Below are 26370 nucleotides of genomic sequence, written 5' to 3'. Positions count from 1 at the left end.
GCGACGTCAAAATTCCTCAAAAGGAGCGTTCCCAGGCTCCAGTCCATAAATAACAGATGCTGCTTCAGGAAGAATTCAGAGCTGGCTGTGAAATAATCCACGCTGCCCCGAGTGTCACCTTATGTGCTCTTGGAGAGGAGTCACAAGCATCCAAGTCAGCTCTGCATCAAGGAAATATTGATTAGAAATTGATAAAACGCCCACTCTGTAAACGGTTTCTGACCATTTATTGTAATAGGAATAACGAGTACCATTCAGGACAGGTTATTGCATCTACCTCACACCCCATTATAGTTCTCAGTTTGCAGGAAGAGACTGTGTTAATAGTTTTCAATATTAAAAGAGACACGTTATGTAATTTGCTCCTCTTTCATCTATCCTGTGAATGGCCAAGTGGGAGAGTTTTCCTCTCCCATTACAGGTCAACACGGTGGCCCGGCCTATTCATCAAACATTACTGCAAATTTCACAGAGATGAAGGGTAGAGAAAAAAAAACCTGTATCCACATTAACCAGCTGACCACCTTAAAGTTTGAAGTTGACATTTTAATTATTGAGAGATTCTTAATATTTTGTCTCATCGGACATTTAATTAGCCACCTAACTTGATGAGTTTAAGACCTGATGGGTCACAGTGTTGATTTTTTTTTTTTTTTTAAGTGAATATTGAAAGGTTACATTGTTTCAATGGATTCAAATAGTCACTTCATTATTGATTGACTAGTGGCACTACACTATAATGCCGTGTAAACCAGATTTTTATGTGGTGGGATAGTCAATAGATTTATAAAATATTGTGCACAAAACAAGTTAATATTTTCCTACTTTGTGGATGCAGGGTACATAAAATATGTTTCTATCTCATTTCCTTTCACTGGAGATTGTGAGGAGATTCCCTACCTGCATACTTGGTAAGATTTCTACTTTCCGCAGTAATAATACTGTGCAGTGAGACTGACAGACACATGCTGATATTCCATTATCATAACAAAGTTGGTTATTGTAGTTCGACCTACCTGTCAGTCGTCAGCAGTCTGTGCTCCAGCAGCGGCTAAGTGTCACTGGTCCAGGAAGGTAACGCATTTTTGTAAAAATCTTCTTTTAGGAGTCGTTTTGAAGGCAGACGTGTGATGTACATATTTTTTGATTCGGTCTGACAGTTTTACTCCAAGGATATAAATGTCAGCTATCTGTTGTGAATAAACAGTTGTAAATCAGAAGCTTAGAAAGAAGATGCTCCTCATGACTTCACTACATGTCTGAAACTTATTTGTTTGCACTTTTTAAAAGACAAACTACCCATTTAATGCCATCTACATAAAATATATGGGAAAGCCCAACAATTCCACATGAGTATATTTAGGTAATTCACATTATATCCCACAGCAGGAGTTACTAAGTCTGTGCCCACCATTTATGGGTTCTCTTTTAATTTGAATGAAATCATTTTAATGAGTTTCTCTGATCAGAGTGTTGAAATGCTTCCTGTGCATGTTAAGCACCTGAATTGCAAGATGTTGGAAGTGTGTTGTGATGCATTACTAGATGAGTGCCAAGGTGCAAAGTTTTATATCTGGTTATTTGCCATAACGTAACTTGGGGGTCCGATTATCAAATCAAGGCAAGAGATGAAGTGTCACGAAGAAAGTGGAGCAGCTCCCTCCTCGAAGCATCACCGATGAGTTGTAAACTTGCAGTGACCCAGCACTAATGCATGTTCTCAACATGATATTTTTTATTCAATCTGGGTGCTTATTAAAGTCACCCTGAAGTTTAAATCCTGCAGGACTATATATCTCTGTATTGGAGTAGTCGCACAGCCTTGTTTGTTTGTTTTTTTTTACATTTTGGGGGATTTTTTATTAATGTTCTTCAACTTTTGTACTGATGGCCTCTTTGATGGGGAAAAGAATTTATAGTTCAATCAATGTCTGCAAGCTGCCCAGTTGCTGAGTCAGCAAAGCAATCTCAACCCATCACAGTGCTCGCTGCCAACCATGCCTGCTGTCGCCTTTTGATTCATCTGTACAGAGCACGTTGTTCTGGAGGGCTTCAGTTCGATCTGGATGTTCACAGATGAACGGATGGTTTTGGGCTGAAGACTTTTCTCTGGAAAGTCTCTCATGCAGGTCACAGTTGTGGGAACTTGGACTCTTGCGTAGCAGTCGCAGCATTCAGTGCAGGCTGGGCAGTTATAATCTAAACGATTTTTTCCCCCTGACATGTCTTTTATGCAGGTGTCGGAGTGCAGCGTCTACATCCCCGCACTTTGACGCTTCTCCTGCTTTGTGCTGAGGCGTGGGTTTTCTCCGAGACACATTTTTGTACCAGAGGCTCAGCTCCTTTGCAGGACTTGCTGGCGGGGTCACTCTCACCTGAACGTGTGTCTTGTGAGATCTGCTCTACTTGTACCTGATTTTTTATTTTTTATTTTTTTTGAGTGAAAGGATTTATCGCAGATCAAGTGCAGATTTTACCAGTCTCTCTCTCCACCCAGGCTCTTAAGTCTTTCATAGTCTATTTCTTTAAAGGCCTCACAGGGATCTTCATATCATGGCACTATTACATGACACATTTGGATTGAAGAGCAGAAACGGAGAATTTTAATCATAGGCTCCTTATCTGGATTCTCTCCTTTTTAATATGATAGGCTTAAAGGTGTGATTAAAAAAAAAAAGAGGTGTACTTACTTTTACAGGGATTTTTTTATTTGTAATGTATTTCCATTGTATGTGTCATCACTTTGACTTTAAACAGGTGTAGCATATTATTATTCACATCATTATAATTCACAACACTATGTTGCACAAAAGCAATGCCTGCTATTATGATCGAACAGACCAGAGTTTTGCACAAACTTTGATGGATTCCTGCTTTGTTTCCACTGCCTGAAGCGGCTTCACAGCCAAGCAGTGGTCACAGAGGAGCACTGAGATGTCTGAGCAGAAACAAATGGGAGGTGTGTTGCTTCTCAATTCAAAACAAGTGTTTTTCTATAATTATTAAGTCCTGGAACATTGGCTAACGTTCATACAAAATGTAGCTCTGCTCTCTGAGGCGTCTTTGAGAAAAGGATGAATGCAATGTTGGGCAGCAGGGATTCCCATTTTCCTGGTGACGATGGGAAGAAGGGGGGAAAAAAGGGAGGATAACGAGGTGAACTGTGCTTATTCAGCAGTATTGATTAGTGTGTGGTACCTGCATTGAATGTGAAGGAGCAACGGACCTCCACCTTTTCATGCTCCTGAGGATTATCCGACACTGTTGAGACTGCTGGTTACATCCGGGCGAGGATGTTTAATGTGGACAAAGTGGATCTGGAATTTGCACATTCTTTCGACGCTTGCCTTCAGATCTCGGTCTCAATTATTTTTAAGAGCAGAAAAATGGCAAAGGACGAAGAAGCAATTAAAAGAGAGCAAGAGACATTTTTTTTTTTATCTTGTCTGCTTTAGTTTGAGATGGGCTGAATATTGCGTGACTAAAATAAACACCAGCATAGCAGCTAGTGCCATCTGGTGCATGTGCAGTCAGAGAGGGTCTTGCTGTGCCTGCAGACTGACCACACGCACATATGCACACTGTACGAAATACATGTGTATCTACATACAGTGTATGCAAAGACTGGTTTTAGTTATTGCACTGCTCCAGTCTCAAAAGTGACCCGAGGAATACAAACGCTGCTGCTCGGCAGGGTTGAATCCTTCGAAGTACAATGACCAAGCATGCGCTGCCTGTCTTCCAAGCACAGGCGTGAAAGCCCTGCACTGCTGTTTAATAATGCATCAGGTTCCAGTGTTGTTGGGTCCCAGGGAGGGGAGGAGGGGTGTGGAGGGTGGTGTGACAACAAAACCGGCCCATGTCTCAATAAAGGGACTCATTCACAGCTGAGATCGTATCCTAGGAATTATACAGGCCATGAGCTAGAATGAATTAACCAAAGCATCTCCACGTCCTGAAACACAGCGTAATGAAATTTAATGAAATATTGAGGTGGAATAATTTATGTCCTGCTGTCATGGTTTGGGATTTTTCTCATATTTGAAAATACCCTAATCGCAAAAGGGGCTGTGCTCACTACCCACTCTGCATTGCAGAGGAGGGATCGGATCCGTATGGGCTTCTGTGGGGCTCTCTGTGCTCTGTCACCGTTGCCCCTCTCGGCATGTGAGAGGAGATTACTTAATGCTGTGGCATTCACGAATGTGACTGCAGATTTCATATCTGTTAATGGTTTTTAGCAGACAGGAACAGAGTGGAGAGAAAAGGCAGCGTTTTCTTTCGTTACATAAGCTCGTCGGCGCTGAGGCGGAAAAATTACTGTGATTACTGTCACACTGTTTTCAAACCCACTTTCTTCTGTAGCAATTGCTGAGTGGCCGCCTTATCTAGGTGTATATATGTTGCTTTATTGGCCTTTCTGAAGGAGCGGAGAATGTGGGTGTGTGCATGTTGCAGCTTGTGAGCGCCGTTGAATGTGCCCAGCCGTGCTTTTTTACTTGTTTAACTCCTCAGTGAGCAGATGTGGGCCGCCAGGAGCTGAGTGGACAAGGCAGAATAGAGAAAGCAGAGGTCATCCAGCACATCAGTAGGAAAGAATACTGGACACATCAGCTGTATTGCACCCACAATATGACCTTTACATACCAGCTGTGTAATCTATGTATAAGACGGAGGCAGCATTTGTTTTTCTCGATATTCTGAATTAGTATCTTTTCTCGACTCTTCCAAGGTTCACATGAGGGTCTCTGCAAGAAAAAGATATTTCACAGGTCAGCATTTACACAGAGTCCTTGTGCTAGCTTTTGCTGTATGTAAATAAAAAAAAACAAACGTGTTTTTCATGTATTTCATTCTCAAGAACTGTAACTTTATACCCTACAGTGCCCTTATGGCTAAACTCCATGTAAAAGTTGTTAAAATGGGCAAATCTCTGTTGGCGTGATACTGTGAGGCAGGACGGGCTTCATGTTTTGTATATCAACAGATAAAAACAGCAATAATTTAAACCATGAAAAGTGGTTTGGACCAATGAGCGAAACGGTCTCAATCTTGTCAGGAATTGTGCTTCTTAGGTAAATTTTCATACGTGTTATGTGTAGACTTCCTTTATGCCGTGGCCCCGTGCCTTCTATAGCCAATGAGCGCACAACACACTGACTCCGTGAGTCTTTTAAATTGGATATATATATATATCAGAAACAACCAAGATGTAGACATTAATATTAATGGATTAATAGAATGTATCCGTGAAATTATAAGACATTTTTAAGCAAATCCACAAAGTATTTGTATTATGTATTACACAGAAACGTTGTTTAAAATCGCAGCGGGGGAAGTAAAAAAAAATTGAAAGCAGAGTCCCGATGTAGGACTAAAGAATTTAGATGACCTATTATAATCTGTGAATTATTTATAACATTTCAGTGACCTAGGATGAATAGTTAAGTATTGTTACACAAAAACAATCGCAGCGGGTCCGTGTGAGCCGTGCAGCTTGTTAACATGCAGATAGACGGCCTTCCAACAGTTTAACAAGCACCTGAACGCATCACTCAAAGCTGTCGTCTATGAAGCGGCATTTTCACATTGTGGTTTATTGGTTTTCAGAAATACAGCTGCCAATGTTTGCCATTCATTGTAGGTCACTGAAATGTTACAAATGATTCACTTATTGTAATAAGTTGTGTAAATGGTTTTAGTCCGACATCGGGTGGAAAAACTCACATTCATCGCACTTGCATGCACTTACAACATGCGAGTGAGTAAGGACACCGTACATGAGCAGCACATGTAAGTACGGCCTCCGTACTATAACATGGCAATCGCAAGGAGATTGTACGTTGTACGTAAGCGCGTTCAGAAAAACGTGGCGGCCATGGCCTCCCCAAAAAAACGTACGGACTAAAAACACACACGTTGGGTTGTAACTGAGCCTTTAGTTGTAGATAGTTCAGTTGGATCGACAATAATCAATAGTTACAGTTAAGATTTTGCACTTTTTTGTATTTTACATCAGGACCCACACACATAATCTAAATCAGCAAATCAAAAAGTATCTGATTGCATAATTTCTAAGCTGCTCCTTATGTTGTTCAGTAGTAAAACAAATACATACTCAAATACAAAGCTTTTAATAAAAGCAGTAGCAGAGAAAGTGCTGATGTAATATAGGTGATATTTAATTATTTTGTTGATAAAACAAAATGGTTTGGCTGGAAGTTTGAGCCTGAAACTGTTTGTAAACTATCCCAGTCAGCAATTTGTTAATGTGTCATTAAAAAACAAAAACTAATGAAGGAAGAAATACAGGGGGACAAAAAAAGAGCCTAATTTGCCTTTTTCTACAATCCACATGGGAATCCTCAGGAGGGAGCAAGGTGTTGATGATTGAGGCGATAGACTGCAAACTCTGTTCCAATTAGATTACGATTTCTCATTGTCTGAATAAGCAGATGAATGGTGGGTGGTGGATGTGAGAACATATTCGCCTCTGTTGAGCATCGACTATCTGTGACATGGTTAGACGTTTAGTTTGTTTCATCTTGACTTCAGCCGGTAAGGTTTTTCAAACAGTTTCCTTTATAGTGTATTTTCATTCTGTGACCCCGACCTTAACCGCGCGCTCCTCTGGACGCTTTACCTGTCACGGCAGCATGATGGATCACCCCACCTCTTCTTGACCCTCGCCTTTCCCATCAAACCTCAGTGTCTCTGAAAAATCGATCTGAGCTCTTTGATAGTCGATCTCGGCTCATTTGAGTGTAAATCCATCTCGACGTAACAGCCAGTGAAAGGAAGTGCGCATGCAGATTTTAGACACCGCTGGGGTCCACACTAAAATATTCAATGATGATTTTGATGCAAGAACGAGTGCGTCATGCATGCTTTGGTTTGCATGGGGAGGTGGAGGTGAACGTGTGAATCCATGAATGATTTCATGAATGACTGTGTCTGCGTTATCTGCTCTGTCGCCGTGACCCAGGACAGCACATTACCAAATAGATGGATGCAGTCATTGTGTAGATAAATGACAGCAGCTTCCACTCCTCCCAGAAGGGCACCATGAAATGGGAATTATGTCAGCGACATTATTCCTCTGTGCTACACACACACACACACACACACACACACACACACACACACACATACATACACGTACACATGCACATGCACTTAATGTGAGTGGCTTATGAAGTGTTGTGAGGAATGAGAGGTTCTTGCACTGCTGTGTCATTCCATGCTCGGATTTGGCCAAAACAACAAAGAGAAAAGAATCAGCGGTTTATACTGATCCACAGCAACGAGTACATCCGTTTGTCCTATAAAAAGCATTTTTCTGTGTGTGTGTGTGTGTGTGTGTGTGTGTGTGTGTGTGTGTCTGTGTGTCTGTGTGTCTGTGTGTCTGTGTGTCTGTGTGTCTGTGTGTGTGTGTGTGTGTGTGTGTGTGTGTGTGTGTGTGTGTGTGTGTGTGTGTGTGTGTGTGTGTGTGTGTGTGTGTGTGTGTGTGTGTGTGTGTGCGTGTGTGCGTGTGTGCGTGTGTGCGTGCGTGCGTGCGTGCGTGCGTGTGCGTGCGTGTGTGTGAGACACTGCAGAGCGGCTAGACTCGTTTAGAAAACGACTGGAATTGGGGCTAAAAATGGGTCCACAAATTGAGTCAGCTGAATATTGCATGTAGAGCACAGTAGAGAATTCAGGGTTCATTCCTGCTGTGAAGGTTAAGTTCAACCTGAATGAACTGTGATGTGATTACTTTGCAAATACACTGTATTATTGTGTGAACACTGACATACGAACCCTGATTTACTCAAAGCAAGCAAAGAGAGACCCCTGGCCAAGCGAGGGCCTACCCCACCGGAGCACTCTGTTTCATTGGGGTCCTCAACCGGTCAAATGCTGGAGGTGGATGGAACAAGACACAGTATTGCAGCTCTCCAATACGACACATGACCTGGGAATTTCTCTTTCTTTTCTGACTTGGCTATGCATGTTATACGCATTGGAAGTGAAGTCAAAACGTTTTGTGACATAATATTTTGCAGACGTTGGTTTGGATTTTCACATTGTCGCTAACCCATTTGATTGGATTGTAGAAATACTCACCAAATATTTTCTTCCTGATCTTTCAAAATGTATCAAAGCTTAATGCTGAATCCAGAAATCTCCCCCTAAAAAAAGCAATTTACTCAGTTTATTTATTCCTCTTAAGTCCTCTACTATTGCTCGACATATCTTGTGCCTACCACCATTTAAATGGGTTTAAGTGTCATTCATTGCCTCGCATCCAACCGAGCATTCTTCTTTTGTACCTCTGCTTCCTCACAGTCCTAGCACTGCCTGTTTTGATTTCTCTAATAAGCCCACCATCCAACCCTCAACCTCTGGGGTCTGAACCCTTCGACCTGTTCACGGACCAAGGTGACCCGAGCAAGAGTGAAATACTCGGGTCGACATCACAGCAATGGAGCAATCTAATCACTGTAAGATGGTTATTTATATTCCTCCTCATAGATTTTAACAAGTCAACATTATATTTGAATTGAATTTGTGGAACAATATCACATTTGATTTTCAACAGTGTTTATGCTATATTCTGAAATATGTTATCTTGCAACATTTATCAAATAAAACATGTGTTTTATTGTGAGGTTGTCTGGCATTACTTGATATATCATCATGCAAAATGTTACCGCAAATGAGCTAAAATTCAATATGTAAATTTGGGTTTGTTGACATTATAATGTACATTTTTTTTCTCTTTTTTAGTTTTCCTATAGATTTATCACTTTGATGCTACTAAAAAAAATCCCTCATCACCAAACTAATGTCATTTCTATATGGTGGAACAGTTGATTGTGACACGACTGAAGGCGTTCGTCTTACAGAATGACTTCCATCGATATGCACTATGCAAAGACAGTCTGTGTATTTAGATAATATATTTAACATGACAAGATGTAATATGTTTTGTCATTTACAAAAATATATATATATATTTTTTTGGGGGGGGTCTCAAGTCGGACGAACAAACCACACGGTTGTCTCCATCTACCCTCAGAGCTCTTGAATGAATCTGTGCGAGTGTGCCGGAGGAGGAGACTAATAAATCTTGCGAAATTCATCCGCATACATAATCTGGAGCGAAATGAAAACAAGAATATCGTTCTGTTGCTGGGATTTAGTCTATCTGATTGAAACGCTTGCACACAGATGAACTATTGATGATGGGATGAGCTGCAGCAGTTTTAACCCACCGGCGATGGTTACAGTGTAGATATGTGGTGGTGTTTTCCTCTCCTGTGAAGGGGCATGTCTGTGAGGTTGTTAGTCGAACTGTATGAGATCCTTCTTCACTGCAAATCAATAATCCCACCTCTTGCACGTGTTACGTAATGTGCGAGCAGGAAAAGATCCGATTCTGTGCTACAATAGCCTTATGATTGCTGTCGTCCCATCAGCGTTGATTTGTCCCTACCACTCTGGGATTGAGATTTAAATGGAGGAATGTGTTGTTGTTGTTGTTTGCTTTTGTTTGTTTTTTCAGTGGAGGGAACAGTACACATGAACACATGGGGTTGGATGAGATGCAGTGGAAGTTGAGGCGCAGTGCAGATGAGAAGTGAAAGAAGATCAAAACCGGCACATCGGGATTCAGAGGGAGTTAGATGAGGATGGAGAGGTGGAGGGAGGGAGGGAGGGAGGTAGGGAGGGTGAAATCGAGGGGCAACCCCCCTTTCTAGACGAGGGATTCCTTTACTGCAGTGATCAGCAGTCCCCCTCTCTCCTCTCCCCCTCCCCCCAATGCTTTCTCTCTCACTCTCATCGCCCTCTCTCACTTTCCTCTCTTCCTGGACACACACACACACACACACACACACACACACACACACACACACACACACACACACACACACACACACACACACACACACACACACACAGACACACAGACACACAGACACACACACACACACACACACACACGTACACGCACTCCAGTCACGTTTCAGTGAAGAGGGATTGTCTGCTGCAGGGTACAGTATATGCAGCACATGGTTAGCAGCGCAGGCGCACTCATGACTCACGCCGTTTTACTCCAGCCGTCATTTATCTCTATCGCTCCCCTGCTGCTGCTCCATTTATCCTCCCTTTCTTTCTCCCGCTCTCCATCCCCTCCGCACCTCCATCCCTCCATCCCTCCTCTGGCTCATCTGTCCGTCTCGTCGGCCGTCCTCAATGCCGGTTTCTTTGTTTCTCCCCCTCTCTTTTAGCCCTGTGACATTGATTCCAAGGTTGCTGTGCTATTGACTGCTGCTACGCTGTTAAATATTTCAGGCAGCATTTCAGTGGCTGTGTGCCGAGGGAAGGGGAGGAGCGGGGGCTTTGCTCAGTCGCTCTGCAACTACCACTGACAAACAGGCTGGCGAGCAGACGAGTGGACACATGCACACCACCTGCAGAGGTGCACGCACACACGCACACACGTACAGTATCTCCACAGATGGATGTACGAGCCAGTACTACATTTGCATATGTTTTTGATGCTGCCCCCATGTCGGGGTGTGTGGGCTGGTGATGGCGATGTTGCCGATATCTCCGTGAAATCTTCTTGGCCTCAAATAGCAGAAGTTAATGAATGAGCAAAGTAGTGCTGAGCAGCTCTCTGCAGACTGTGCAGTTATTCCAGACCAGCCAAAAGCCTGATCTCAGCGTGTCATCTGACCAGCAGCCTAATGTTTGGGCTCTATGTGGTCCCACGGGGCGGCAATTGGTATTCTGTTTTAGGAAGACACACACACACACACACACACACACTCAAGATTCTGCCCAACTGCTGCAGTGGTGTTTGGTTTCACATAAAAATTCTAACTTTTTTAATTTTTTCTTTACCATTCTGGACATTTGGCAGTGTGAACTTTAGTATAACAGAGAGTCGAGCGGAGCCACCCTCCGTGTAGCCTGACCGAGCGTCTGAGAGGTGCAGAGAGCACTGTGTTGCATTGCAGATGCCTGGTGAGCAAATCTTTCCCTTGATATGCTGAAGCTGAGGTTCAGTTTAACACCCAGGGAACAAACGGCATCAAGCGAGCTAACGTTTCATATCTGTATTAAATGTCATTTTCATGTATTTTATATCTGGGTACTTGACAGGAAATACAAGTCAAGCAACATTCACCTCAGGTTTAATTGCAGTTTATTGTGCTGTGGTGGATTCAGTTACTGTTAGTTAAAATTCTTCCTCTCAGCATAGACACCTCTCGTCCCGGCAGTGGTTCAGCCTGTTTGACTGAAAGCATCGTCCATCTAGATGAGACAGCTGAGGAGACTGAGTGACAGTCACACCACCTGATGGACATTACATCGGCACAAGTTGACTGACGGCTCGAGCTGAGGCTGTATTTCTCATTTGGATGTTGGGATCGCTGGTTTTCCAATTGCAAAGCTTCTCAGACTGACTTAAAAAACGTTTTATGCCATGTCATGACATAGACGGTCTGATGAATAAAATCCTGAAAAAAAGAATATATTAAGGAAATTCGCAGGTCTGCTAAAACCAGTCGTGCCTTGTATCACAGTGATTCATGCACACTCCCCGAGCGTTTCAGACCAATGGACCTTGACCAATGCCAGAGTTTCCACTACATCATGCTTTTATGTACAGTGCAATGCTTCAAGAAGAATTGTTACTAATCTTTAATCTTTCTAAATAAGAAATGTTTTAATTTGAGTATTGTCGGTTTAACCCAATAGCAATTTTTTTTTAGGTTAAGTGGTACAAACAATACACAAAGTTATATCATTCCATCGTATAAATGAAAATGAAAAGAAAACCCTCTCAAGCCCTTTGTGGACTACCTGACAGTTCTTTAGAAGAAATAATATATCTATGTTGGTCAAAATGTGAAGCTTGTCAAATTTGAGGATTTTTGTGGTTGAACTCTTGGTTTTTGGCTTTGATGCTTGTGCTATTCTACTATTGACAACGTTGATAGCTTTGATATCTGATTTCAGCGTCACTGATATCAGATATCGGCGTCACTGATATCTGATAATGGTATCGTTGCCATCTCCCGTTTCATTCTGGGTTTCAGTTTTATTACAGTGAGACACCTCGTGGACAGATGAGGAACTTTACAGACAAGATTTTAATCTACCATTGAATATATATTGCTAACAAAGGCCGTAATATTTTAAACATCTGTTATTGGTTTGTGAAAACTGGACCCAGCATGCAGGACTGGTGTAATTCGTTGACTGGTTGTCTATAAGTCCTTTATAAAGCTGAGCCGTCCAGCATTAGGAAGCTTCTGCTTACAGTGACAGGATATACACATCAGCTCAAATGCACTTCGATCTTTTGAGATGTTTTGTCATTCAATAACAGCCAGTATGGAGCTGTGAGGGCCCCCGAATCTCTGTAAAGCCTCAGTAAAGGTCAGCAGTAGGGGCATGTCTTAAAATCTGATCACATAACTGTCTTGCACAGACTGAAAGTGTCTGACTGAGCTGTGCTGGAGGCAGAGTGTCGCGCAGCCTCGATGTCTGACAGTGTAAAAAGAGTTCTTGCTCCTCCTAGTCATGAAAGGGTCGATGAGTGTGTGGAAAGCGGAACCTTTTTCAGTGTTGGCACGATTTATTTGTGCATGCGCACACAGCTGAAACTTTAATCATAAAAGTAGTGTTTGCCCCTGCCGGCGCTTTCGCTTGCTTCATTTCCGATGTCTCATCTTCAGCCTCATTCGCTGTTTTTAATAGTGAGAAGATCTGACAGCCCCTCGTCTGCCTCAGACTCATCGGAAAACATGATGAGCTCGATAATTTGAAACATGTGCAGCTCATACTGGCGCTCCCTCTCGGCTGTCTACCTCAAACTGTAGCAGGGAGAAAAAAAGGAAAGAAAAAAAAAAGACGAGGGTTTCCCCCAAACTGCTCCCGCATTCACATTCCTCTCATCACTCCTTGCAGTTGTGACACAAGCGGAGAATTATACTAAACCACAGTGTTGTGATTCAGGCTGCATTTTTCTGTCTCCCACTGTGGTGTTTTCCGTCAAGTAGAGCTTTGTGTGTGTGTGTGTGTGTGTGTGTGTGTGTGTGTGTGTGTGTGTGTGTGTGTGTGTGTGTGTGTGTGTGTGTGTGTGTGTGTGTGTGTGTGTGTGTGTGTGTGTGTGTGTGTGTGTGTGTGTGTGTGTGTGTGTGTGTGTGTGTGTGTGTGTGTGTGTGTGTGTGTGCGCGCGCCGTCACTGTGTAGAGTAATTTGTTTGCGACTGGGACGCTGCAGTTTCAGATCTGCTAATCCTGACTTCTTGGGAGTGGCTCAGACCACATGTGGGAGCATTTTTACAACCTGAAGCAGAGGAAGCCATTTTGCAACTTAATCCTATACCTAAGGTATTGGAGAGGAAGGTTTAAGGTTGTTTCAGGTCGTCATGTGCCACACACATACCTCTGATTACATAAAGAATGAGACCTGACTGACGCTCATGCTGCGCAACAGCAGAATAACCAGTTGTGTCATTTTGTTGTCCTGTCTGTAGGTTTGGAAGGGCGCCCCCTCATGGCATGGCCAGAGACTGTTGTGTACCTCTGCTGCTTCGGAGGGTAAGTCTTCTTCGCCTTACATGATACTACAACGTACTATGCACACCAGAGCTGCACTGGGAAGGTCCCTCATTTTAGAAAACAACACCCTGAAACCAGACTCTGTGTCCAATCTGATATAAATGACATCGGCGCCAGAGAGAAATTCTGCATGGAGAGGCTAATTTGGAGTTAACAGCCAGTAGTCATTAACGTGGAATCTGTCTCGGGGTAGCATCTGTTGGTCCGCGTGCTGAGAGGCAGCAGAGGTGGAGGGTGACTGGGGGGGGTGAAAGGTGGAGGAGGTAGAGACGAGGAGGCAGCGGCATTGCAGAGCAGCCTGGTTTGATTTTAAATTGATCTTTAATAGCTGTAGGACTGTGGCAGAGGCCGGCGCAAGATCCTCACACTTGCATAAATCTGGCGGGCCAGGGGAGGACAAAGGGAGCAGGTGCGGGAGGAGAACAACTCTGTTTGTGGCAGAGTTTCAAAGTGTCGCTGCAATGACCAAATGGCTCAGAAATGAGATTGCTTGAACCGCCCAGTCTTTGCATGTGCCCGAGATACCCCCCCCCGCCCGGCCTAAAACTCGCCCAGCTGGTGCTACTTGTGCCAGCTGATGATCCTTCACCGCGGAGAGGTGCTGATTCACTGCAGTGGCTCCAGGCTGGAGGACACACGAAGGGGTTTAGGGTGCAGCATCACGATGCCAGCTTGGATCGTCTCTCCTTTGGGCTCGCAGCCCTCTGCGTTCATTCAGAGCTCCGTCATTACAGGCCACTCAGCATGATAACGGGGAAAGTTATGCAGACTCAATTATGGCCGTAGTTTGGTTATGGACCAATTCAGCTGAGGGTTTTTATTAGTATGCAAGAATGTGCCACACAATAGAGCGGTTGCTCAGCTGTTTGTTGAACCAAACCGTGAACTTGAAAAGACTCCTTGTGTTTGTGCCAGGCGAACTGATTCATTACGCCTTCATCTTGTTCGCTGCTTCAAAAGCCCACACCTTTCAAGAAATGAATGAAGTTGTGACATTTACCTCAAGGTCTTTTGGATTGTCAGTCTTACCACACTGCCATCATTTAGATGTCTTTTCAGGTCTGTCAGAGGGGGAAAAAAAACAAATATCTGCATTTGGCATCAGAGACACTCCTGAGAGGAAAAGTTATCAATATTAATGCCGAGTCGTTAATCAGGAGCTGAAGATGGCTTAGTTTTTTTTTTTTTTTTTTTGTGTGTGGCAAAAACGGAAGCCAGAGTTGGAATACAAGTCATATACAGTTCACCTCTGTTGAACTGCAGCGACCTCTGTTCTTTGTTAACCAAAGAACCCACACTTCTGTATTTTTCCGTTTTACCTAGTTCCTCTTGACTTATCATCTTTAATTAGATTCATATTCTACAGAAATTATATCACTGTACTCAACAGCTAGTGTGCACAGTTTTAAGCCATTCTTCTCTCTAGTTCAGGAGATTTCATGGTTTTGAAAAGGGTTTTCAGTCTGCAAATGAGGAGCGCGGCTCCGGAGTGACACAACTCCATAAGTCATGACTTGTGAAACATTGATGCCAGATGCTTGAATTTTTCAGAGGTGGTTCAACTCTATTAGACATATTTGCTTTCTGAAATAATTCTCACACTTGTATTTTTCCTGAAAATTGTAGAGTTGCCTCAGGAGGGAGGGTTACATATTTCAGCACCTGTTTGGATGATAACGTTGACCTCACTCACCCCACTTGCACCATTTACTTTGAAACTCCTCGGTTTAGGAGTGTTTCAACAAAGCTTTTAATTTGCTGAACGTTGCAGCTCAGCACCTTGTGAAACTGGGCTTTGCAAACAAAGAAAATTCAATTACACAAAACATCAAGCCGATCTTTGATGTTTTGGTGCAGTTTGGTTCAAAATGCGTAGAATAACTACAGTATATCCAGCCTGCTATTTCTCTTGGTCTAAAAAAGGTTTTCTTCCAGAGATGTTGTCGTAAAGTGGCAGTATGCTCTTGAAATAAAGACTGTTTGCCCAAGATATCCATCATTCATCCTCAGAACATAGTTGCGTCATTTCACCATATCTTCCTCTAGCTTTATCGCTAAACTGCTCCACCCTAGTATCCCTCTGATCTCTTCGTTTTTAATCATTTCCAATCAAAATATCACAGTGTCAGAAATCTAGATGCCCAGTGATTATCATTTTAAATGAGCATTTATTAAAGCTTTAATGGTAACAATCTCATTGATTAAAATATGCATTTTTCTTTTTGAGCATCCCTAATTCATACAGACCATGACCCCTTTTTGGAATCACCATAGATCACCATCTAACCTTTTGCACAGTTGTTACTGATTCATTCATTACATTATTCATATGAACACAAAATTAAATTGTGTGGTAAATCTAAAAACCTCTTTAAATCTGCTCAATGTGCATGTAATGACCAACATGGTGATTACACATCCATACTGATACTGTCAATAACTTAGCTACTACTTACTGCAACCAGCTGAACTTTAAACTCCCACTACGTAAAATATTACAGAACATAAAATATTATAATGTAGTACTTTGTGCAATAAAGAAATGATCAGCTCATTACCTTCCTTATGTTTTAAAGTGCCTCCAATGACTGTATGCCATTATGAAGGGACTGCTGTTGTCATTGGGCTGCCCCAAGTTTCACAGGTGTGTTGTTGAACTCCTCCATAAGGTGGAGCTGCTATTGTACTGCCCCCTGCTGGGTGTCACATCGCAGTCATGTGCATCAGTAACAATACAGTAATACTTCATTTTGAAGAGGTTACGTTAAAGTTTGCATTACTAAAATAATTGTGTTTTGTGGTTTCTAGATGACAAATTGGAATCAATCTAGTTTAAAACCTCCAGTTATAGAATGGTGCGTGAGTAAGGGTTCATGTCACCACTAATTAAAAACATGCCCAGGCTATTAAATTGCTTTTTTTTCTTTCTTTCTTTTTTTTTTTTTACCAAGTCCAAAGAAAGTTATCGCCGATCGACCAATTCACACATCAAAGTTTGTTTTCGGCTTTTGTAGCATCCATCTCTCTCCTGTTTTCTCTTACCTTCAGAGGTGACGGTGGTGTATCAGAACGGGCTGCCAGTGATCTCCGTCAGTTTGCCGTCCAGGCGAGAGCGCTGTCAGTTCACCCTCAAGCCTCTCAGCGACTGTGTCGGGGTTTTCCTGCAACAGCTCCAGGCGGAGGACAGAGGCATCGACCGGGTAGCCATCTACTCTTTGGGTATGCACACAAACACAGGAGCGAACGCGCTGTCCAAATCCACGTCCTCCCGTGCTTTCAAGTGTGGCAGCTGTGGCTTTGCATCATAATTTAATACCACAGCATGCGTCCTGAAATGACTTCTCAGCCTACATTCTGCTCAGAGTTCTTTATACAGAAACAGCCAGTCCTTGGAATTGTACTGTTGGCATATGACTGCACCTGGTTATACATTCCACAATAATCAGACGGCAGCGTGCCTGATTATCCAGTGAGGTGAGCCGTGTTTGAAGTGCATCCTTATCAGCGTTCTTTCTCCCCGACTGCCTTCCTCTCCAGATGGAGCAAGAGTTGCCTCCTCCACAGGAATAGATATCCTGCTGCTGGACGATTTCAAACTTGTCATTAATGACACTACACATCTTGTGCGACCACCAAGGAGAGGTGAGTAGCGCCATAATTAAATGGATTCCCTACCCGTTTGAGTCATTATAAATCAAAGAAACTGGAGTTTATCGCCTGGTCGTATTAGACTCCGTTGACTTGATGTGATTTGTGCGCGTCTCTCAGAGCTGCTTCCTCATGAGGAGGCAGAAAGGTTGAACGACGTGAAGTTTCTGGTGCAGCAGCTCTACACCACGCTGCGCATCGAGGAGCACCAGCTCAGCAAAGAACGGGAGTTGATCGGACGACTGGAAGACCTCAACTCTCAACTCCGTCCTCTCGAGAAGGTCGACTCGCGTCCATTGATTAGACTGAAGTAGTTGTTCCGGTTGCACGTCTTCACGTGGAACGCACAAAGAAATATAGTGGCTGACGACTACCAGCCTTGTGTGCTTTCCTCTCGCGTCATTAATGTGAAATATGCACCATTGTTTTGATTCAGCCAATAAAATTACAGGCTAGTTAAGCTGTCATGTGTTTTACTAAAAGGCCATCAAGCCTTTAATGGGAGGATTAATTTGTGAGACCACAACAAAACACTAACAGCAATCTCTGTTAATTACATCTTAATCTGAACAAAGGAACGACGATAGCTTAGCGGGTTTTTTTTTTAAATCAGTAAATACGATCTCCCAATACTATATTTGTCATCTCTGATGGATTTCTTTGTGTGCAGGTGAAAGAGGAGTTGAGTAAGAAAGCCGAGCGGCGTACCACCTGGGTGCTGTGGGGTGGCATGGCGTACATGGCCACCCAGTTTGGCATCCTGGCTCGGCTGACATGGTGGGAGTACTCCTGGGATATCATGGAGCCGGTCACCTACTTCATCACCTACGGCACTGCTATGGCCATGTATGCCTACTTCGTTCTTACACGTCAGGTAAGATGTCGGGCTGCTCCGGTGGCGGGGGGGTTACCAGTTACCTCAAAAAAGGGGGGGGGGGGATACACACGAAATTGAATCGCTGTTAAGGGAATGTGCTTACCACTACACAAACCTTCAAGAGTAGTAATTAATCTTAAACAAGTAATTCTATGCCATATATTCACCAGTCTAGACATTATTACAGTGTTGTTAAATTAGACCATTCGTACTTCTTTAGTTCTTGCCTTTAATAATTATCACTTTCTAATGTAGCATGATTTAAAAAAAAAAAAAAAAAAATTTAATCGAATTTTACTTGTAAGTTGCAATTTTTGCATATTCATCAAATTCGAAGCTCATTTTCATGATTGAGAAAACAAATTGTTATTTCTTGTTTTGGCATGGCTGCTGAGGAAATTCAGTATTGGCAAACCTTGAAACATCATGGGATACCACCAACAAAGCAGAGTGAAATTGAGACATGATTCAGTGTGCTCAGTTAATATGCAGATTTCTTCTTAACCACAGAGCAAAAGCCTCACAGTTATGAAATCTAACTAGATTTTTAAAGTTTTTTTAGTTTTTTTTAAGGCCAGTTCTTGTTGCATTGTTGACCCTCAGAATATATTCCAGCATTCATGAATTACCTCCCATTTTTAAGTCCAAGGACGTTGGAGTTCATCTGCAATTCTCAGTACTGCGATTTGGCTCAAGGGCTCAGATGCGGAACGTGGAGTGTGTGTTTGATAAACGGGTTCCTCATGCAACGTGCGCCATCTGCGTCTCTGTAACCTGCAGGAGTATATCTATCCCGACGCCAGAGACCGGCAATATCTGCTGTTCCTCCACAAGGGGGTGAAAAGGACACGCTTTGACCTCGAGAAGTACAACAAGCTGAAGGACGACATCGCTGAGGTACAAGTGCTCGGACAAACCTCAACGTTCGCTGATGGCGCGCGTTTCACCGCTCATGTTTTGACTCCACCCGCTCTTTCTCTTCACTCGTCCTCTCTCTTCAGGTGGAGTTGGATCTGAAGCGTCTACGGGACCCGCTTCAGCTGCAGCTCCCTGTTCAGCAGCTCACCACCAGTAACGATTGATGGGAAGAGTGACTCCCTCCTCTCACAGCTCCTACAACCCCCCCACCCACCATCCAACATCCTGCTCCTTTTAACCCTTCTTCCTCAGACCCCCCCCCCCCCCATCCCTCCCACACCCAATAAGCCCATTCCTTTCTCAACAGTGGGAGTTAGTTTTTTCCTCCTCTTTTCATTTTGTTTGTTTATCTTTTTCTTTTTTTTTTCTCTCCTGACTGAAATATCCAGTTGGAAGTGCAAAAAAACCCCAGATGAGTGAGAATACCAGGAATGGAAACTCTCACAGCTGAAGGATGGTGAGCATGATGGAAAGGAAGAAGTTGATCATGATGGAAGAATTCAATCAGGCACAAGGACTGGCCTCAAGTCTCCAGAGGGACAGCCTGCAGGTGACTTCAGGGGTGAAACGGGAATCCTCACACCTGTAGATACTCCAGGAACATGAAGAGGAGCAGCCGTTATTCAGTGGGTGTGTGTGTGTGTGTTTGTACGGGACTGTCGGGCTACGTTGGGACTCCGACTGGCCTACTCCGCAGGTCGACACGGCCATGTAGACCTGATTTCCTATCGCAGTTGAACTGTCATCACACACACACACACACACACACACACACACACACACACACACACACACACACACACACACACACACACACACACACACACACACACACACACACACACACACACACACACACCTGCTTGTGGGCGGGGCGAACTCCAAAGGACACGTTTACAAGGAAGTTCTGACTGCAGTCGCTCCATCAGGGAGACCATCGGGGTTTCTCTGTGGCTGAATTCTGCTGCCTCTTCCCTCTCTGAGCCACGCCTCCTCCAGGTGACGGACAGCTGTCTCCCCACCCCCCACCCCCACACTCCCCCCACCCCAGAGCCCGCCTCCACCCGCAGGATGCAGGAACGGCGACGCCTCTTTTCCTCTTCCTCTGGATGTCCTGTAGTGGTCCGGCCTGCGTTTGAGAGTACTACCGACAACAACATCACTGTGTGTTCTTTTATTCCAAAAAAAGAAAAGAAAAAAAAATATTTTGGCACTTTTTATTTTGAAAGCCATAGTATATTTGTTATGAAAAATATAAATATATATGTATACAATCAAATAAACAGATGACCAGAGGCTAGTTTTTTTCAGTGGGGGGAGGAGCTCTTTTAAAATCTTCATTTCCTGAGAAACTCGCGTGCATCCTCTCAAGGTCCCCTTGCCATGAAGGACCCCTGTTGACCCTGTCACATGCACACACACACACATAAATACACTCACACACAGATGCATTACACTGTATGCATTTTACAAACATAAATTCTTTCATGTGACGAACATGAATGGCATATTTTTAGTACCTTTGCTTGGGTTGGATCCAAAGCTCTTCTGCATGGCCACCAAAGTGGGGGAACTGTATCACATCGGGGCAAAAAAGAAAAAAAATTAAGTCTCAAGTTGCAATTGATTGTTTTTCAGCATTGTGCATCAATGTGGATGATTCCATGCTTGACCTCTAATCATCTGATGAATGCAAAGATTGCTGCAGAAATCCTAAACATAAGGACAGGGTTAAAATGTTGAGGTCATTCCCTCAGACTGACCCACAGGCATGTATTGATGAACTGAATGAGTTCTGATGGGGGGGAAAAACCCCACAAAAAACAAGCTGATTTACTAACGCCTGCAGCTCAGTTGCAGTTTTATAAATTTTTTTTGTCCCCCCCAATATTCATGCTCTTCTCGTTTCAATTTAAAACACCAGAAAATGGTGTCATCATGGCAATTTGGTCATTAAAAAATATATATGTATTTTTTTTTACATCCTGAATAAAGCCAGAGTTTTCTCCTCCCACTGCTGCTGTAATGCCCCCACACCCCCCCCCCCCCCCCCCCCCCCCCCTGCTCCCTCGATGGCAAGGCAGGGTAGACTGCATGCTGTGGTATGCCCTCAGTAGAAAATTTGTGAATGTGTAGGAGCATTATTGCAATTTTTGTACTTGATTGGACACATTTCTTTGCCACATCTGGCTGAAGTCTCATCTACATTTGGCTCGAGTCTCACCCCCTTCCTCGTCACGTCAAAGGTTATAGAAGCCATATGATTTGTTTTATTTTATCACATTTCTTTTAGGTTATTTTTTTCATCCAACACCCATCACTTCCTGTTCAGGATGAGGATTGGCGGCCTGCTCTCCAGCCCTTCATATTGATCTATCTAAAAAAAAAAAAAAAACAACAACCAAAAAACATGGTCTCAGAGGGGAAGCACAGTGACGTCCCTGATCCTCACCATGTGTGAACAGTTGCCTGAATCCTATCCAGGAGATCGTTGTGTTTAACTGAAGATTTTATATCAAAATGCATGAGTTTAAAGGTCAAATCAAAAGTTAGCCATGCAGATCTCGAGATAGGATTTGGTCTCATCTGTTAACGTGTGTGTTGGTGTGTATTGGCTCCAAGAGAAGTTGTGCCTTTTACGGATACGTTAAACTCTATTGATGATACGGCAATTTGATGAAAACATTAGGGCTTATTTTAAATGACACCTTCACGTGGAAAAGGGTGAAATTGTAATGTGTGGCAAAGCAAATCAATGCTGCTGTGCGTTTGTTAACACAAATGTTTACCAAATCTGCACATGAGCATGCTTGGGGCAAAGGGCACATCGCTGTATACACAGATGTTTTGTTTAGTTTTTTCTTCCTATTTACTGCTTGTCAGTGAAACTAAAGTCCATTCTCATCCTGCTTCATTAGCGCCATCATTTTTTTAACAGAATTTAGCAGAACGCCAGTATTCTGTGAAATTCTACATAGGCCCCTTTACACACCATGACACACACGCATACACACAAAGAGAAAAACTGTTTCCTGAGAGATGTGCTGCAGAGGGCGAGAGAGTTCAGGCGTCTGTCTGCTGTCCAGTCCTCTGCTGTTTTTACTTGTCCATCATTGTCACATCATCATCAGCGCCTCCTCCTCCTCCTCCTTTTACTCATGCCATCAACCGTCTATTGCCTTTTTTTTCTTTAAAAAAAATAATAAAAAATGAATAAACTATATCAAATATAGGGAAACTTTATTCTAAAGAGGGTGTTGCATGAATGTATGTTTACATGGAAAATTATATAAAAAAAAGATGATTTATCAAAATAACTGCAAAGATAATTTAAGAACGTTGTTTGTAGAGATTCCTAGATATAAAGGGCAGCGGACAGGGCTGCGTCTTTAGAATCTGCCCTGCCAAATCTAATTTAAACTCCAGCCAACCATCAGAGCCCAATCCCATCTTCACCTTTTGTAGCCCCACACTCCCTTCCTTTAGCGTGCATTCATACTCCCCAGAAAATGGAAAAACACCCTCCATACTCGGTGCACCTCTGAAGGAGGCCCTGTGATCGCTTCTCCCGGATTTCAGTCCAAAGGGAAAGTGTCTGACACGCGCTCGTGCAGTAGCTTATCGGGAGAAAAAACCCTCCAGTTCTCGTTCCCGTCTTTTTCATCTCCTCTGTCTTTGTTCTTCCAAAGTCACACGATTGCTTTATGTTTTGAATGTGTGTTAAGTTTTGAATATTTTGTTTGCAAGCACTTACGATGTTTAAAAATGCCTAGAGCGCGAAGCAGAATATTGGATTGAATTGATCTTGAACTTCATTCTGACCTCTTTATTTTATTTTTGATTTCTTACTTTTCTTTCTGTTGACATATGATGCTGTAATGTTGGCAAAAAAAAAAAAGAAAATGTAAAATCCTGTATCATTTATGAAATATGTATAAAAGAGAAATGTAATTCAATTATCAATAAAATCCTTATCCAGTTTTTGGAGCTAGTGGTCCAGCGGGAGGTTTTTGTTGTGAAAACAAAGTGATTAATGCTCGACAGATGTTTACTCGCAGCTGCATTTCAAGGTCTTTGTGACCTCCTCCAACTCTCCTTGGCCTCCACTTCTTCCTCTGCAGGACATCCTCAGATAGATCTGCTAATCGCGGTTTGGTCCTTTTACATCAGAAGCACAAACCAACCTCTATTTATTAATTTTTTTCATTTCAAATTTTTTCTAATAAAGAAATTAAATGAAGAAAATAGAGGGGGAACGGTATTAATAAGGGGAAAACGTATCAATAATAATACAGATAATAAAGCTGGGGGACCTGAAACCCAAGAAAGAAGGGAAAAGGAAAAATAGAAACACTTATGAGTAATCTTTAAATTTTATGGGTTATCTTTCATATCACTATAGCCCTCTTATAAGATCTAAGCAATGTAAAGTTGTTATAATGCAAATGTTACACAAGATACAAGTAAAGAGAGAAAGGAAAATGAATAGAAAGTGCAATTTAGATGTTACATTATATAGAAGATTACTTGTATAAAATATACATAATACAATAACGGAATGCATAGTATAATAATAATAGCTGATAATATGATACAAAGATATGAGATGTACAAGATGTAAGTAGTGGTCTCAAAGCTGTTTATATATATAATGTTAAAACAATTGTATAAATATTACATATATAATAGGACAATGACAACATGGGTATAAATAATATAGTAATAATTGTGTAATAAGCATGGAAAAATAAATAGACAAAGTAATAATTGACTTAATTGACTATTATGTAAATCCGTTTCTGGTTTGAAGGCTGAGGAGGGATTTGGTTCTCAGGAAGCTACAGAGGTGGTTTCATGTTTGTAGAAAGCTGATGAGAGGGACCAAACAGAAAGAGGCTCTACTGTTGAGTTTTGAGTGGTAGTGATTGAGCGTTCCAGTGAGAAGTGTGCTATGAGTATTTTTTTCCGGTGTGTGATGTTTGTATTTCCAGTTGACGAGTACGGTTTTCTTGGCGATAGTCAGGGCTGTGAGGAGCAGTTTGTTGTTTGATTTATTCAGGTTTGTTATTGATGTGATGCCAAGTAAACAGAGCAAGGGGGACATGGGGATGTGGCCGCCCTTTCGGGAGGAGAGTAATTTGTTGACCTCATTCCAGAATTTTTGAACCGGTGTGCAGTGCCAGAAGGCGTGAATATAGGTGTCTGGTGTATTTAAGGTGCAGTCATTACAGATTTCTGAGGTGAATCCCATTCTAAACATTTTCTGCCCAATTAGGCGTGTTCCCTTAAACTTCTATTTAGATAGAGGGAGCAGGGGAAAAAATTATTTTCATTTGGCTTGGAGGGAAAAAAGCTGACAGTCGTATTTGAGGCTCCGTGTTCACTCAGCAGCAATTTCAACTGAAGTCCAATGTCAGCGTGTGAACAAGCTCAAAGTGCCACACTGGCATAACCTTTAACAGATTTTGTCTAACCCAGTGGTTTTCAAAGTGTGGGGCAGCTCTCCCCTGGGAGGGGGGGTGCCTGCAAACAAAATCCAAATGTAAGCGTCAGGGTGATGCCTTTTCCATGACTTTACCATTCTTTACAAAGAAAAAAAACTTAATTATTCAAAAGAACATGCATTTTAAAAATTGGAATTATTTGAAAATGTGACACAAATTAAAAGTAACACAACAGTTTCAGACTGTGACTGAGCACCTTTGAGTTCGAACACGATGCCAGTCTTGTCAACTATGAGACTAATTAAAAATTCGACCTGGTGAGAAAGAAAGTTGAGGGATTACGATCGTTATTAAAGTTGATCCTTGGAGAAATATGAAGTTCAACCTTTAATGACACCTCCCTTCAGTTCTTGTTGAGAAATCTAATTAAAGTCTGAAAGGTCTTGCTCAGCCGGGAGATCACATGTGGATTGACTGCAATTTCAGGGGAGACGTGAGTATCGGTATATAATCTATCCTGTTGCTTATGTTTTTGAGTTTTTCCACCGGTTTCGATCGACACACCAGATACAGGCAAACAATTTAGGTTGAACCTTTCATATACACCAAAAACAAACAAAAAAGATGGAGTTTCAGTAGTGTAATGAAGTAGTCTCATCAAAACCTGCTCCAAGGTGCCCAAACAGTCTTTTTTTTCAGGAATAATTGCAAATGTTCTGACTCATTTATTCCAACAACCTTGTTGATTAATGTCTTTGTTGATTTAATTACCAGCAACAAGTACTTGGTTCAGGTTAGTTTATAAAGCTTAAACAATACAGGCGGAGCTGCAGGCCTTCTCTGCCTTGTACTTGAGGTTTAGCCAAGTAATGAGAGAGATGAGGACATGTTCACTCTGCAGGCACAGCGCGTCCTCGTCGGGGGTCTCAGTCTGTAACCCACAGTAAATCCTGAGCGGGCAAACCCTGCCGTCACCTTGAAGTGAATGATGCTCAAGTGCAACACTAAGAAGATTAATCAGAGACTTTAATGCAGCTACGGATTACATAATTCGTTTTTGCACGCTTTCGAGTGTAAAAACAGAGAAAAACAGATATATTGAGACAGATTGTCACTTTCTCTTGACCTTCCACTAAAATAAGATAGAAATGTGCCATGTTCATCAATCTATTTTTGCTATGTTGGTTCAAATGGTGTAATTTTTATCTAATTAATGGCGAGCTATGTTTTACTATGATGTTTTTCCACTTTAAGTGTTTAATTTGCCTTTTAAACCCAAGCGTTGTGTCCCATCAGCATTTTTGTGCCTTTGACTCCCATTCAAATTGCATTTTTTGAATGCACTACCATTGTAATTCAATTTCCTTCTTTTTTTTTTAATCTTCCTAGGCTTATCTAATTAAAAAAAATATAAAATCCAATTTGCAAGTGTAATAGGAAAACATTTTTGTTATGGGAGTATTTCAGGAAGAAAAAAACAATCTGTTGAAGCTGTTGCCTTTCAGAACATTCGTTAATATTTGTAATGTGCAGGGAGAATGAAATTAAATAAAGGCAACATGTTGATGTAAATGTATTTTCTTTTATTATCCAAGCAACAGTCAACAGTTAATGGCACATAAAGGCAGGAGGAGAGTGAGAAGACAGAAACAATGAGAGGATGCTCCTGTTTCTGGATGTGGAGAACATGAGGTCAGTAGGTCAAGGTGAGAAATTGACGCGTCATTGTCACACGGATAAGAGGCGCCTATTAAAGACAGACTTGGACTTAGACTACTGATAAACCAGAAGAGCAAAAGACACTAACATAAATATTCAGGCCCAGGACTGGATTATATTTCAATTGGTCAAAAATTACATC

The 26370-nt window shown here is 42.3% G+C and overlaps 1 protein-coding gene across 2 annotated transcripts in view; it reads left to right on the top strand.

Moving 5' to 3' along the window:
* Positions 1-23052, top strand: part of mcu (mitochondrial calcium uniporter) — a gene marked incomplete at its 5' end in the record, with an annotated part of 66288 nt that extends 43236 nt beyond the window's left edge. For both annotated transcript variants that reach the window (XM_080507850.1, XM_080507849.1), the window contains 7 exons: positions 13538-13601; positions 16671-16841; positions 17160-17264; positions 17391-17551; positions 17941-18144; positions 18928-19044; positions 19149-23052. In XM_080507850.1, the coding sequence (XP_080363976.1) occupies positions 13538-13601; positions 16671-16841; positions 17160-17264; positions 17391-17551; positions 17941-18144; positions 18928-19044; positions 19149-19229 (903 nt within the window). In that variant the 3' untranslated portion in view covers positions 19230-23052. The remainder of the gene's footprint in view (positions 1-13537; positions 13602-16670; positions 16842-17159; positions 17265-17390; positions 17552-17940; positions 18145-18927; positions 19045-19148) is intronic.
* Between the last annotated feature and the right edge of the window lie 3318 nt (positions 23053-26370).

Source organism: Blennius ocellaris (genome assembly GCF_963422515.1).
Source record: "Blennius ocellaris genome assembly, chromosome: 13".
Taxonomy (NCBI): Eukaryota; Metazoa; Chordata; class Actinopteri; order Blenniiformes; family Blenniidae; genus Blennius; species Blennius ocellaris.
The sequence above is the reverse complement of the archived record's forward strand: the minus strand, read 5'-3'. Positions and strand labels throughout refer to the sequence as shown.